The 14277-nt window shown below is 42.8% G+C and overlaps 2 protein-coding genes across 6 annotated transcripts in view; one reads left to right on the top strand and one right to left on the bottom strand.

Moving 5' to 3' along the window:
* POLE2 (DNA polymerase epsilon 2, accessory subunit) overlaps nucleotides 1-2984 on the bottom strand; it is a 59543-nt gene extending 56559 nt beyond the window's left edge. Inside the window, exon 1 of the mRNA XM_065548779.1 lies at nucleotides 2799-2984. The gene's annotated coding sequence lies outside the window, so the exon portion shown is untranslated. The remainder of the gene's footprint in view (nucleotides 1-2798) is intronic.
* Nucleotides 2711-14277, top strand: part of KLHDC1 (kelch domain containing 1) — a 60166-nt gene continuing 48599 nt past the window's right edge. For 4 of the 5 annotated variants that reach the window (XR_001492457.4, XM_005561191.5, XM_005561192.5 and 1 more), the window contains exon 1: nucleotides 2711-2881. Coding sequence is in view for 3 of the 5 variants with exons in the window: in XM_005561191.5 (XP_005561248.1) it covers nucleotides 2777-2881 (105 nt within the window). In the remaining 2 variants the exon portion in view is untranslated. Of the gene's footprint in view, nucleotides 2882-9302; nucleotides 9436-14277 lie in introns of those variants that run through there. The other variant, XM_073997348.1, reaches the window with a different exon arrangement.

A 14277-nucleotide genomic window follows, 5' to 3' on the forward strand; every position in this document is an offset into this window, starting at 1 on the left:
GAGGTCAGGAGATCGAGACCATCCTGGCTAACACGGTGAAACCCCGTCTGGACTGAAAAAAAATACAAAAAATTAGCGGGGCGTGGTAGCGGGCGCCTGTAGTCCCAGCTACTCAGGAGGCTCAGGCAGGAGAATGGCATGAACCTGGGAGGCGGAGCTTGCATGAGCGGAGATGTGACAATGCACTCCAGCCTGGGCAACAGAGCGAGACTCCGTCTCAAAAAACAAACAAACAAACAAAAAAAACAGTTGATTTTCTTACGTGTAGTAATAATATTGTGGTTATGTAAGTAAACATCCCTGTTTTTAGAAAATGTGTGCTGAAGTGCAACATTACACCTCCCACTCTCAAATAATTCAACAAAATGAAAAAGACAGACACACACATACCAACTAGTATGGTAGTATTAATAATAAAACTAGTATAAAACTAGTGTGGTAGTATTAATAATTATTAACCTGGAGTGGAAGATACACAGGTACTCCTTGAACTATTTTTTCAACTTTTTTTGTTTGCTATCTTTTATATTAAGAAATTGGAGAGAAAATAATCAATTCCAGTTGCCCAGCTTCCTCTCACAATCTGACCTCACAATTCCCATTTTCCCATAAATTTTCCCAATCACAATTCTCTTTCTCTCATAAATTTTCAACTTCTTCTATGGCTCCTTCACCTGGCCAGCTCATAAAGTCCCAATACTTAAATGAACAATTATATGCTGATGACTCCAAAATCCCTATCTCTACCCCTTAGCTCTCTTAGACTTCAAATCCAACTCACTGTGCCTCCAAATGAACTCACCATTGGCCCTGCCCTCCCGGACCACCACCAAAACCTGTTGCTCCTCCCATATTGACTAACCTAGTGAAGGGCTCCACCCACCTTCCACCCAGTGACCAAGCTGGTAAACTAGGCATATTCTTGACTCTACCCTCTCACAAATCAAAGTTCCCTGAACAACTTCCATTCATCTTTCAGTTCTTAGCTTAGACTTTACTTTCCCTCAGGAACCTTCCCTGTCTCCCCTCAATCTGAGTTAAAGGACCTCTGTAGACCCAAGGTGCCCTGGACTTTTGCTATTTTCACACTTACTGCACGGTATGTTGTCTGTTTGCTGGTCTGTAGACTCCACCAGACTCTACAGTCCAGGAGGACAAGTGCTCCATTTCAAAAATACAATACCAATATTACTAGTAACAATAAAGTGATGGAGTGAGAATTATAATTGACACATAGTTTACACTAAGTAAAATGCACATATCTGTATGCAGTTCAATGCATTTTGATAAATGTATACACCTATGTAACCACCACCTCAATCAAGATACAGTAGAACATTTTCATCACTCCAGAACACTTCCTGTACTCCTTTTTATCAATCCCCTCCGCCTCCCTACTCCCAAATAACCACTTTTCTGCTTTCTATTACCATAGGTCACTTTTGTCTATCTTGAATTTTTCTTTTTTCTTTTTTTGAGAAGGAATCTTGCTCTGTCGCCCAGACTGGAGTGCAGTGGCGCGATCTCGGCTCACTGCAACCTCCACGTCCTGGATTCAAGCGATTCTCCTGCCTTTGCCTCCCGAGTAGCTGGGATTACAGGCATGCGCCACCATGCTAATTTATGCATTTTTAGTAGAGATGGGATTGCCCAGGTTGGCCAGGCTGGTCTCAAACTCCTGAGCTCAAGTGATCCGCCCACCCCATCCTCCCAAAGGGGTGAGATTACAGGCGTGAGCCACTGCGCACGGCACACAACTCCTATTGAGGGAAATCCAGTTACATCTTGTAAAGTTAAATAGGATTCCACATCTAGAACTCCACTCCAAAGATAGGCTTCTACAAATACAAAATAACATATGCATAACGTTATTCATCGCAGCATTATTTATGATAGCCAAAAAACCTGGAAATAACCGATATGTCCATCAATAACCTGTTTGAATAAGCTATGACACCTCCAATCAGTGGAGTGCTATGAAGCTAAAAAAAGGACTGAGGAGACCGCTGTACCCTGATATGGATCGTCAAGTGAAAAGAGCAAGTTAAGGAACACTGTATATACTTCCTTTTGTGTAAGAAAAGGAGCAGATACTGTTTATTTGTGTCGTCAAAAATAAACAATAGAAAGTATCATTAAGTTGCACCACACTTAAGTGCCTTCTAATGTGATGCAATATGAACTATTTTCAAAAAAAAAAAATCTGAACTAGAATCTAATAAAGCTTTTAGATACAGCTTCCAGCCTAAAAGAAATATGGGGAAAGCTTGCACAAGTTAATGAGAAAGGACATTGAGGAACCAAACCCAGAAGGCTGTAGGAAAATAAGAAAACTAATCCATATAACAAACCAATGGCACAAGAGAGAAGGGAGAGAAGCTATTCTAGAGTAAAAAAGACATAAAGCGTTAACAACGAATTACAATGCTGGACAAACCAACTGTAGAAACGACATTTTGAGATAATCAAGGAATTTGACTACAGACTGACTACTAAATGAGGCTGTACTGCCAAAACACAATTCCAAGAGAGAAGGAATCTGCGCGTGGGAACCCCAGGCCCCTTCCCCACTGCCAGGAGCCAGACGTCCCTCCGCAGCCGCGCCGCCCCTCGCTCTACTCCCCGAGCGAAAGCCGCGGGACGTCGCAGACGCACTGACTCCGCCTTCCACCAATCTCGACCCTCGCCGCGTTCCGTTCGTGCGTGGAGCAGTCGGGACTGGAGGCTAGGCCGCCGGGCGGGCGGGGGCTGTGGCGCGGCAAGCGGCGGGCCAGCGATGGCGCGAATGGCGGACTCACAGCTGTTCTGCGTGGCGGAGGAACGCAGCGGCCACTGCGCCGTGGTGGACGGAAACTTCCTCTACGTGTGGGGGGGCTACGTGGTAAGGGGAAGAGGCGGGACGGGGCGAACTCGCGCCGGGAGACGCTCGGCCTGAGCGGACGCAGCGCCCGCCACACCCGCTCCCGAGGCCGCGGCCCAGGCCTGGCGCGCCCGGCGCCTGCCGCCCCCCCCCAGCCCCTCCGCTGGCCGCCGCCCCCACAGCCGCGCCAGGGCTTGACGTCGTCCCGCCGTTACTACTTCTGTTAAAGCCTCAGACCCGGCTCCGGGCGTCTTTCCATTCTCCGCCCCCCACCCCCAGCAGTTCAGTAACCCGGGTCTGCCCAATGCAAAGGCAGTTACAGCGCGATTAAGTATTATCCTTACATACTGGCGCAGACTTAGAAGGACCCGAGGACGCCGCGCGGTATCATTTTGTATATATTTCCTTATTCCCACGGCGCGATTCGAAATAAAATATTGAAATCACTGAAGCATTTAAATATTTTTTTCTTTTTTTTTTTTTTTTTTTTGTTTTTGTTTTTGAGATGGAGTTTCGCTCTTGTTGCCCAGGGCTGGAGTGCAATGGCACGATCTCAGCTCACCGTAACCTCCGCCACCCCAGGTTCAAGCGATTCTCCTGCCTCAGCCTCTCTAGTAGCTGGGATTACCGGCATGTGCCATCATGCCCGGTTAGTTTTGTATTTTTAGTTGAGACAGGGTTTCCCATGTTGGTCAGGCTGGTCTCGAGCGACCTCAGGTGATCCGCCCTCCTTGGCTTCCCAGAGTACTGGGATTACAAGCCTGAGCCACCGTGCCTGGCCTATATATTTAAATATTTCTAAGCTATTTTTAGTGGTGTTTCTTTACTAATGGCTACGAATATTTTTCTAGTCTCAGAATAGACCCATGTTAGCAATAATATGCTAAGGAATATTATGCTTTAAAATTCTTGTTACAATGGAGGTTTGAACGTATGTGTGTGTGTTGTGTGTCCATAATCACAGAATTATAGAAGCAAGAATGGTAAAGCTGGAAAACAGGAATACTATATGCCAACCCTCTTAGTTTACAGATTTTTTTTCTTAAGCCATCTGGAAGTTCTACTGATAGTAGAACCTACATCTTCTGTCTCGCTACCATTATATGACAGACCTGTGACATGACTGAATCACATTGAAATGACCAACAGACAGGCATACGTCGAAAGTATGGCGGGTTCTGTTCCAGACCACTGCAATAAAGCGCGGTCATACGAATTTTTTTATATCTTAGTGTATATAAAAGTCATGTTTACACTGTAGTGTGTTAAGTATGCAATAGTATTATGTGTAAAAAAAAAATGTACCTGGCCGGGCGTGGTGGCTCACACCCGTAAGCCCAGCACTTCGGGAGGCTGAGACGGGTGGATTACCTGAAGTCAGGAGTCCGAGAACAGCCTGGCCAACATGGTGAAACCCCGTCTCTACTAAAAATACAAAAATTAGCCGGACATGGTGGCGGATGCCTGTAATCCCGGCTAGTCGGGAGGCTGAGCCAAGATCGTGTCATTGCACTCCAGCCTGGGCGACAGAGGGAGACTCCGTCTCAGAAACAAAAACAAAAACAAAAACAAAAAAACTGTACATACCTAATTTCAAAATTATTGCTAAAAAATGCTAAGAATTATCTGAGCCTTCAGTGAGTTGTATTCTTTTTGCTCATGGAGGGTCTTCCTCCATGTAGATGGCTACTGACTGATTAGGGTGGTTGTTGCTGAAGGTTGTAGTGGCTGTGGCAATTTCTTAAAATAAGACAATGAAGTTTGCCACATTGAGCCTTCCTTTCACAAAATATTTCTCTGTAGCATGCAGTGCAGTTTGAGTGTGTGTGTGTGTGTGTGTGTGTGTGTGTGTGTGTTGAGACGGAGTCTCTCCTGCAACCTCCGCCTCCCAGGTTCAAGCGATTCTCCTGCGTCAGCCTCCTAAGTAGCTGGGATTACAGGTGTGCACCACCATGCCTGGCTAATTTTTGTATTTTTTACAGGCGTGAGCCACTGTGCCCAGCCATGAAATGTATTTTCTTAAATAATAAGACTTGAAAGTCAAAATGATTCCTTGATCCATGGGCTACAGAATGGATATTGTGTAGCAGGCAGGAAAAGATAAATCTTGTAGATCTCCATCAGAGCTCTTGGGTAACTAGGTGCGTTATCAATGAGCAGTGAGTGATATTTTCTGAGCAGTAGTTCTCAACAGTACACTTAAACTACTCAGTAAGCCGTGCTGTTAAAGAGACATGCTGTCATCCAGGCTTTCTTGTGCCATTGTTACAGCATAGGCAATGTAGATTTAGCATAATTCTTAAGGGCCCTAGGATTTTCAGAATGATGAACATTGGCTTCAACTTAAAGACAGCTACTACATTAGCCACTAACAAGAGAATTAGCCAGTCCTTTGAAATCGGGCATTGACTTCTCCTCTCTAGCTATGAAAGTCCTAGATGGTATCCTCTTCCAATATAAAGCTGTTTCATCCACATTAAAAATCTATTGTCAGCCGGGCGTGTTGGCTCACGCCTGTAATCCCAGAACTTTGGGAGGCCGAGGCTGGCGGATCACGAGGTCAGGAGATCGAGACCATCCTGCCTAACACGGTGAAACCTCATCTCTACTAAAAATACAAAAAAAAAATTAGCTGGGCCTGGTGGCAGGCGCCTGTAGTCCCAGCTACTCTGGAGGCTGAGGCAGGAGAATGGTGAGAACCCAGGAGGCGGAGCTTGCACTGAGCTGAGATCCCACTACTGCCCTCCAGTCTGGGCTACAGAGCAAGACTCCGTCTCAGAAAAAAAAAAAAAAATCTATTGTTTAGTGTAGCCACCTTCATCAGGTAGCTACACTAGAGACAGGGTTTAGCCAGATCTTTTGGATAACTTGCTGCAGCTTCTACATGAGGACATGCTGCTTCACCTTACACTTTTTTTTTTTTTTTTTTTTTTTTTTTTGGAGACAGAGTTGCCCAGGCTGTGCTACAGTGGCAAGGTCTCAGCTCACTGCAGCCTCCGCCTTCTGAGCTCAAGCAATTCTCTTGCCTCAGCCTCCTGAGTAGCTGGGATTACAGGTGCATGACACCACACCTGGCTAATTTTTGTATTTTTAGTAGTAATTTAGTAATTTTTGTATTTTTGCCATATTGGCCAGGCTGATCTCTAACTCCTGTCCTCAGGAGATCTGCCCACCTTGGCCTCCCAAAGTGCTGGGATTACAGGTGTGAGCCACTGTGCCCAGCCTTACCTTGTAATTTTATGTAATGAAGAACAGCTTCCTTCCTAAAAATTCATATTAGCTTCAAAATTCTGCAATTTCTCAATTCTCTCAGCCTTCATAGAATTTAAGAGAGTTAAGACCCTCTTCTGGGTTAGGCTCTGGCCTAAGGGAATGTTGTGGCTGCTTTGATCATGTATCCAGACCACTAAAACTTTCTCCACATCAGGAATAAGGCTGTTTTGCTTTCATGTTACGCATTTTTCATTAAAATAGCACTTTTGATTTCCTTTAAGAACTTTCTCTTTGGATTCACAATGTGGCTAACTGGCACAAGAGGCCTAGCTTTTGGCCTGTATTAGCTTTTGACTTGCCTTTTTCACTAAGCTTAATTGTTTCTAGCTTTTGATTTAAAGTGAGGGACATGCCACTCTTCCTTTCACTTGAACACTTAGAGTCCATTGTAGAGTTACTAATTGGCCTACTTACTTTTTTTTTTTTTTTTTTGAGATGGAGTCTCACTGTGTCGCCCAGGCTGGAGTGCAATGGCGCAATCTCGGCTCACTGCAAGCTCCACCTCCCAGGTTCACGCCATTCTCCTGCCTAAGCCTCCCGAGTAGCTGGGACTATAGGCGCCCACCACCGTGCCCAGCTAATTTTTTTGAATTTTAATAGAGACGGGGTTTCACTGTGTTAGCCAGGATGGTCTCAATCTCCTGACCTCGTGATCCACCCGCCTTGGCCTCCCAGAGAGTTGGGATTAAGGAGGGAATAAGGAGGCCCAAGGAGAGGGAGAGAGACGGGGGAGTGGTTGGTCAGCGGAGTAGTCAGAACACACACATTTATCAGTTAAGTTCACCATCTTATACAGGCACAGTTTATGGTGCCCCAAAACAATTGCAGTAGTACATAAAAGATCATTGATCACAGATCATCCACAGATCATAACAGATATAATAATAATGCAAAAGTTTGAAATACTGTGAGAATTGCCAAAATGTGACATAGACATGAAGTGAGCATCACATGCTGTTGGAAAAATGGTGCCAATGGACTTGCTTGATGCAGAGTTGCCACACATCTTCAATTTATTTAAAAAATGCAGTATCTGTCAAGCACAGTAAAGCAAAGCACAATAAAATGAAGTATGCCTGTACTGTGTATGTTAAATAATTCTGAGATTCAAGTTGGTTTTTGTTGTTGTTTTGTGTGTTTATTTTTAATTTGGTTCAGTACCAGTGGGGGAAAATGAGAAGTAACTTTTGAGTGCTTACTACATCTGGCATGTGCTAGGTACTCTCACATCCCTAATCTTAGATATTCTTACTGTATTCCTGTAAAGTAGGTCATATCCCTATTTTATAAATAAGGAAAATGAGTCGATTAGAGTAAGTGACTTTAATAGCCGTTGGACCTCAAGGGCAGCAGATACCAACCGACATGTATAGGATTTCCAAAGGCAACTTTTTAATGATAAATTAGGTGATTGTGCTTTGTTAGTGTCTGATATTTCCACCATTTATTCTTGATGCAAAGAGTCTAGTATAAAGATGGCTATATGCATGAGAAATAAACTTTGATTGTTTTGAGTTCTGCCACTTGTAGAGGTGTCAGACTTCATCTGCTGTATTCTTGATGTTGTAAAAGTTAAGTAAAAAATTCACTTAAAACAGCAATCTGTAATATATCTGTATAGATTTCTTTTGAGCCCATAAATGAAAACTTTTTTTCTCCAAGACGGAGTCTTGCTGTGTCGCCCAGACTGGAGTGCAGTGGCACAATCTCAGCTCACTGCAACCTCCGCCTCCTAGGTTCAAGATATTCTCCTGCCTCAACCTCCTGAGTAGCTGGGATTATAGGCACATGCCACCACGCCCAACTAATTTTTATATTCTTAGTACAGACGAGGTTTCACTCTCAAACTCTTGATGTCGTGATCCGCCCACCTCAGCCTCCCAAAGTGTTGGGATTACAGGCGTGAGCCACCATGCCTGGCCTTTGTTTTTTGTTTTGTTCTGTTTTTTGAGACAGAGTCTCCCTCTGTCGCCCAGGCTGGAGTGCAGTGGTGTGATCTCAGCTCACTGCAACCTCTGCCTCCTGGGTTCAAGCGATTCTCCTGCCTCAGCCTCTCAGGAAGCTGAGGTTACAGGCACACGCCACCACGCCCGGCTAATTTTTGTATTTTTAGTAGAGACAGAGTTTTGCCATGTTGGCCAGGCTGGTCTCAAACTCCTGACGTTAGGCAATCAGCCCGCCTCGGCCTCCCAAAGTGCTGGGTTTACAGGCGTGAGCCACTGTGCCTGGCCTAAATGTCTGAATTTTTTACATCTCATTTTAATCTTGAAAATTGTGTAATTGATAAGATTCCAGTTCTTTAGGTGGAGGTTATTGAATTGAAATACTTCTTTTTCTCCTGTTTATTAATCCAGTCAGTAGCGATGCTGTAAGAACCACTCTGAAAAATACAATACAGATGTAGATCCTGAGTCTACCACTTTTTTAAATTCCAGGGATTATCAGCAGTCAAGAAGTGTCTAAGGCATAAGTGGACGGAAAGGGAGAGTAGGAGGCAAAAAAGAAACCGTATGGGTAGTATAGGCTTTAAAAAAAAAAAAAGAAGACATGGCATATCAGGAGAAAAAGTAGAATTCTTTTAATAATTATCTTATTCCCATCGTTCTAAACAGAAAATAGTTAAAAGGCCCTGGAATCTGGTGGTATTCAGTACTCAATAGTTAAGTATAATGATCGATGGTTCCAGATTATATATTCCAGTCACAATTTTCCTCTTCATTTATACAAACAATGTATTAAAATGGACAGACATATGTTCTAAAGCTCACTGATATCTGTCTAAATTACTAATTGCTCCATTGTCAAACATATTCTGAAGGCCATTATATTAGTATCTGAAAATAGCCCCTCCCAGAGGTAAGAATGATAATATCAAAAAAGTAAATGGTCGATTCTAATTGGTGTCAGAATATGATTTTGCTCTTAGTTCTACATCCTTTCCACATTACAGAAATTCACACAGACTTTGGTGCTACTGCAAGGAACATTAAAAATTGTGAATAGCTTTTCCAAATTTAGGGGGAAAACTCGATGTCTTGGCATGTTTGCAGATAGTATGGTTTTCCTCTTATGGCCCTAATCATTTGAACCATTTTATTTCTGTAATATAGTTGATATTAATACGTTTTGCTCTGAACCTTTTTTTTTTTTTTTTTTTCCTTTTCTTTGAGATGGAGTCTCGCTCTTGCCCAGGCTGGAGTACAGTGGTATGATCTCGGCTCACTGCAACCTCTGCCTCCCAGGTTCAACTGACTCTCTGGCCTCAGCCGCCCAAGTATCTGGGACTACAGGTGCATGCCCAGGTAATTACTGTATTTTTAGTAGAGACGAGGGTTCACCATGTTGGTCAGGCTAGTCTTGAACTCCTGACCTCAGGTGATCCACCCACCTTGGCCTCCCAAAATGTCTTCACAGGCTGGGTGTGGTGACTCAGGCCTGTAATCCCAGCACTTTTGGAGGCCAAGGCAGGAGGATTGCTTGAGTCCAGGAGTTTGAGACCAGCGTGGGCAACATAGCAAGACCCTTGTCTCTGCCAAAAAGAAAATAATTAGTTGGGCATGGTAGTGTGCTTCTATGGTCCTAGCTACTTCAGAAGCTGAGGTGGGAGGATCACTTGAGCCCATGTATTCAAGGATGCAGTGAACTATGATTGTGCCATTGCACTCCAGCCTGGGTGACAGAGACCCTGTTACTTGAAAGAAATATTTGTATACATATGCTTAACTACATATTTCTGCTATGGATATGGCCTTAAAGGGAAAAAGCATCAATTTAGAAAATGTTTAGGTCAGGAGATCGAGACCATACTGGCTAACAAGGTGAAACCCCGTCTCTACTAAAAAAAATACAAAAAACTAGCCGGGCGAGGTCGCAGGCGTCTGTAGTCCCAGCTACTCGGGAGGTTGAGGCAGGAGAATGGCGTAAACCCCGGAGACGGAGCTTGCAGTGAGCTGAGATCCAGCCACTGCACTCCAGCCTGGGCGACAGAGCGAGACTCCGTCTCAAAAAAAAAAAAAAAAAAAAAAAAAAATTTGAAAAGAATGAAGATGGAAGCCTTACCATGTCAGATATTAAAACATATCACAATACCGTAATAATGAGTTGACTTGATGCAAGTAGAGATAGTACAATGAAATGCGAAAGGAATTACGGAAACAGCCGGGCACAGTGGCTCACGCCTGTAATCCCAGCACTTTGGGAGGCCGAGGCAGGCAGATCACCTGAGGTCAGGAATTCAAGACCAGCCTGGCCAACATGGTGAAACCCTGTCTCTACTAAAAATATAAATAAAAACATTAGCCAGGTGTGGTGGCGCATGCCTGTAATCCCAGCTACTGGGGGGGCTGAGGTAGGAGAATTGCTAGAACTCGGGAGGTGGAGGTTGCATGAGCCAAGATCGCGCTATTGCACTCCAGCCTGAGCGACAGAGCAAGACTCCATCTCAAAAAAAAAAAAAAAAAGAAAAAGAAAAACGAAAAAACTACAAAAACAGCCAAGCATATAAGGAGAAAAATATAAGACTATTTTGTATTTAAAAGGTAGCCTTTCAAATCTGGGAAAATGATCACTTATGCAATAAATGATCCTAGGATAGCTAGAGGAAAATATTATTGGTGCCTTAGGATTGAAGGGTTAAATACAGAAAAAATAAGCTATATAATACTAGAAGAGAATATATGACTTCTAAAATCTTGAGGAAAAAGCTATAATGGAAAAAAATTGGCAGATCAGACTTTTAAAAAACTGATTTTTGGCCAGGCACGGTGGCTTATGCCAGTAATCCTAGCACTTTGGGAGGCCAAGGTAGATGGATCCCCTGAGGTCGGGAGTTCGAGACCAGCCTGACCAACATGGTGAAACCACGTCTCTACTGAAAATACAAAACTAGTCGGACGTGGTGGCATGGGCCTGTAATCCCAGCTACTCAGGAGGCTGAGACAGGAGAATCGCTTGAACCTGAGAGGCAGAGGTTGCAGTAAGCCAAGATCACGCCACTGCACTCTAGCCTGGGCAACAAGAGTGAAATTCTGTCTCAAAAAAAAAAAAAAGGTACAGATAACATCCCCATTGAAAAATGAGCCATAGATAAGTACAGTTTATAAAATAAATACAAATATCATACAAACGAAAGAAACCCAGGTAAAAATCACGATGAGGTTTTTCTTCTCCAATTTGCAAAGATTAGAAAGAATTTTGATGAAGAGCATGGAGAAATGAATTACTAGTACGCTGGTAATAGGAGTACAAGTTTGTGTAACCTTTTTGAGGAGAAATTTAGCAATGTGTATCAAAAGTATAAGGTGTGTTTTCTCTTTAACCTAATAGTTCCACTTTATATATTCATAAATGATCACATTGGTTATCTGTGTCATATGGAAGACATTTATCATTCTTTTTAAATGACCAGAATATAAACCTCCTTTCTCTATTTGTGGTATTCCCCTAGTGAGTGAATATTGTCAGGGTATTTCTTCTAGTTGTCTCCTACTTATCCTCATAAAATATAAGATATATAACTTGTTCTCTGTTGTATCCTCAATGTCTAGAACTGGTTATAACTCATAGTAGGTACCCAATAAAAATACTTGAAAGTCAGGTACTAACTTTTCCTGCCTCGCTTGCAGCTAGGTTGCAGGCAAGTGGCTGGGACTCCATTGGTTAGATGAATCTGTGCTAGATTTGGACTTGGGAATAAAGATATAAAAAACCACAACCTGTAGAATATTCTTAGCCTGCAATACAGTTTAGGAAGATCAAGGTTCCTTGCATAAAAGGCAGCAGTGTGGTGTGCGCCAGTGACCACAGACCTGCTCTCTTGGCATGGTTTCAGACCTCGCTTTTCCTTACATAGACCAGAGTCTGGTTCTCCAGCCTCCCTGATGATTCTGTGAGCTACTTAATATTCATTTCTTACCATTTTATTTACTTAATTTTTGAATTTGAAATATATGTACAAAAGAATGTATAAAATAAGTATTATTTAAATGTAAACAACTGTTTATTTTCTAGATTAAGAAATAAACAATACCTTAGAAGCTTCCTTTTATCCTGCATTGATTGCATTGCTCCCAGCACCCCCACTCATACAGGTTACCACTGTCTTAAATTTCTTTATAATTGTACCTCATGTATATCTCTAAACGACATATTATTTGGTTTGGAATCATAGCATATGTTTTCTTTCATGAATTTTTTTTTTTTTTTTTTTTTTTGAGACAGAGTTTCACTCTTGTTGCCTAGGCTGGATTGCAGTGGCACGATCTCAGCTCACTGTAACCTCCACCTCCTGGGTTCAAGTGATCCTCCTGCCTCAGCCTCCCAAGTAGCTGGAATTACAGGTGCCCACCACCACACCCAGCTAATTTTTGTATTTTTAGTAGAGATGGGGTTTCACCATGTTGGGCAAGGTGATCTTGGACTCCTCACCTTAGGTGATCCACCCACCTCGGCCTCCCAAAGTGCTGGAATTACAGGTGTGAGCCAGTTGTTAAATAATTTGAAAATCATCTCTGGATCTATTCATTTGATGTATATCCTATATAACATTCTACTGTATGAGTTTACTGCAATTTATCCATTCCATTATTGGTGAATATTTGAATATTTTAATATTTCTAATTTTTTGCTATTATAAGCATTCTTATAACATGCTTCCTATTGTGTATTCATAAGGGCATGTACATTCCCTAGGGAATCTACCAATGAATGAAATGTTGGTTCACTTGATATGCACATCTCCAAAATTATTTGGAAATGTCAGACTGTTACCAAAACATTTGTATCAATTTACACTCCCACCAGCCACTTCCTTGCCCCATATCCTTGACAACACATTTGGTACCATCTGGCCTTACATTTTTGCCATTCCAGTGAGTGCAACATGATAGTTCATTGTGGTTTTTGTTTTCATTTCCCTTGGTTACTGATAAAATTGAGTGTCTAACTTTATGGACTATTTGTGTCTTCTGTAAAAATGCTGGCTCATGTCTTTTGCTCTTTTTTCTATTGGGTTATTTGCTTTTTTAAAAAAACTAATTTATACAAGTTTTAAAATACATAATTGTGTGAGTTCAATATGTCTTCAATTTATAGCTTGTCTTTTTTTTTTTTTTTTTTTTCAGACAGAGTCTTGCTTTGTCGCCCAGGCTGGAGTGCAGTGGTGCAATCTGGGCTCACTGCACCCTCTGCCTCCCAGGCTCAAGCAATTCTCGTGCCTCAGCCTCCTGAGTAGCTGGGATTACAGGTGCCCGCCACCACGCCCAGCTAATTTTTTGTATTTTTAGTAGAGGCCAGAGTTTCACCATGTTGACCGGGCTGGCCTTGAACTCCTGACCTCGGGTGTTCTGCCCACCTTGGCCTCCCAAAGTGCTGGGATTACAAGCATGAGCCACTGTGCCTGGCCTTGTCAAACATATTCTAACCATTCCTAGAAATGGGAAGAGGAGTCGAGGGAGAATTTTTTTTTTTTTGAAAGATGAGATGAGGCATGTTTGTGTATTGATAGGAATAAGGAAAACTTGGGCTGGGCGCGGTGGCTCGCCCCTGTAATCCCAGCACTTTGGGAGGCCGAGGCAGGTGGATCACAAGGTCAGGAGTTCGAGACCAGCCTGACCAATGTGGTGAAACCCTGTCTCTACTAAAAATACAAAAATTAGCTGGGTGTGGTGGCAGGTGCCTATTTCCCAGTTACTTGGGAGGCTGAGGCAGGAGAGTTGCTTGAACCCAGGAGGCGGAGGTTGCAGTGAGCCAAGATGGCACCACTGCACTCTAGCCTGAGTGACAGAGTGAGACTCCGTCTCAAAAAAAAGAAAAGAGAAGGAAAACTTGTGGAAAAGAAGGGATAATGTAGGAGGGAAGTCTCTGAGAAAGTGAGAAGGAACTACGTCTAAACTTTTCAATTCTGTGCTTTATCTGTGTTGAGATATTAGGGAAAATGACTTTTAAAAAATATCAGTTTGAAGTGACTGTGCAGTGAGTTTAACAGATGTTATTCACTTACCCGTTCACTCAATCAATAAATATTTTATTTGTCTTTTATGTGTGAGGCACTGTAGTAGGCTCTGGGAGCATAACAAGATAGACAAGATCCCTGTACTCATGAAGCTTACAGTTTAGCAGTATTGGTGGTGGTGAGGGTGGGTGTG

This window comes from Macaca fascicularis, chromosome 7 (assembly GCF_037993035.2).
Source record: "Macaca fascicularis isolate 582-1 chromosome 7, T2T-MFA8v1.1".
Classification (NCBI taxonomy): Eukaryota; Metazoa; Chordata; class Mammalia; order Primates; family Cercopithecidae; genus Macaca; species Macaca fascicularis.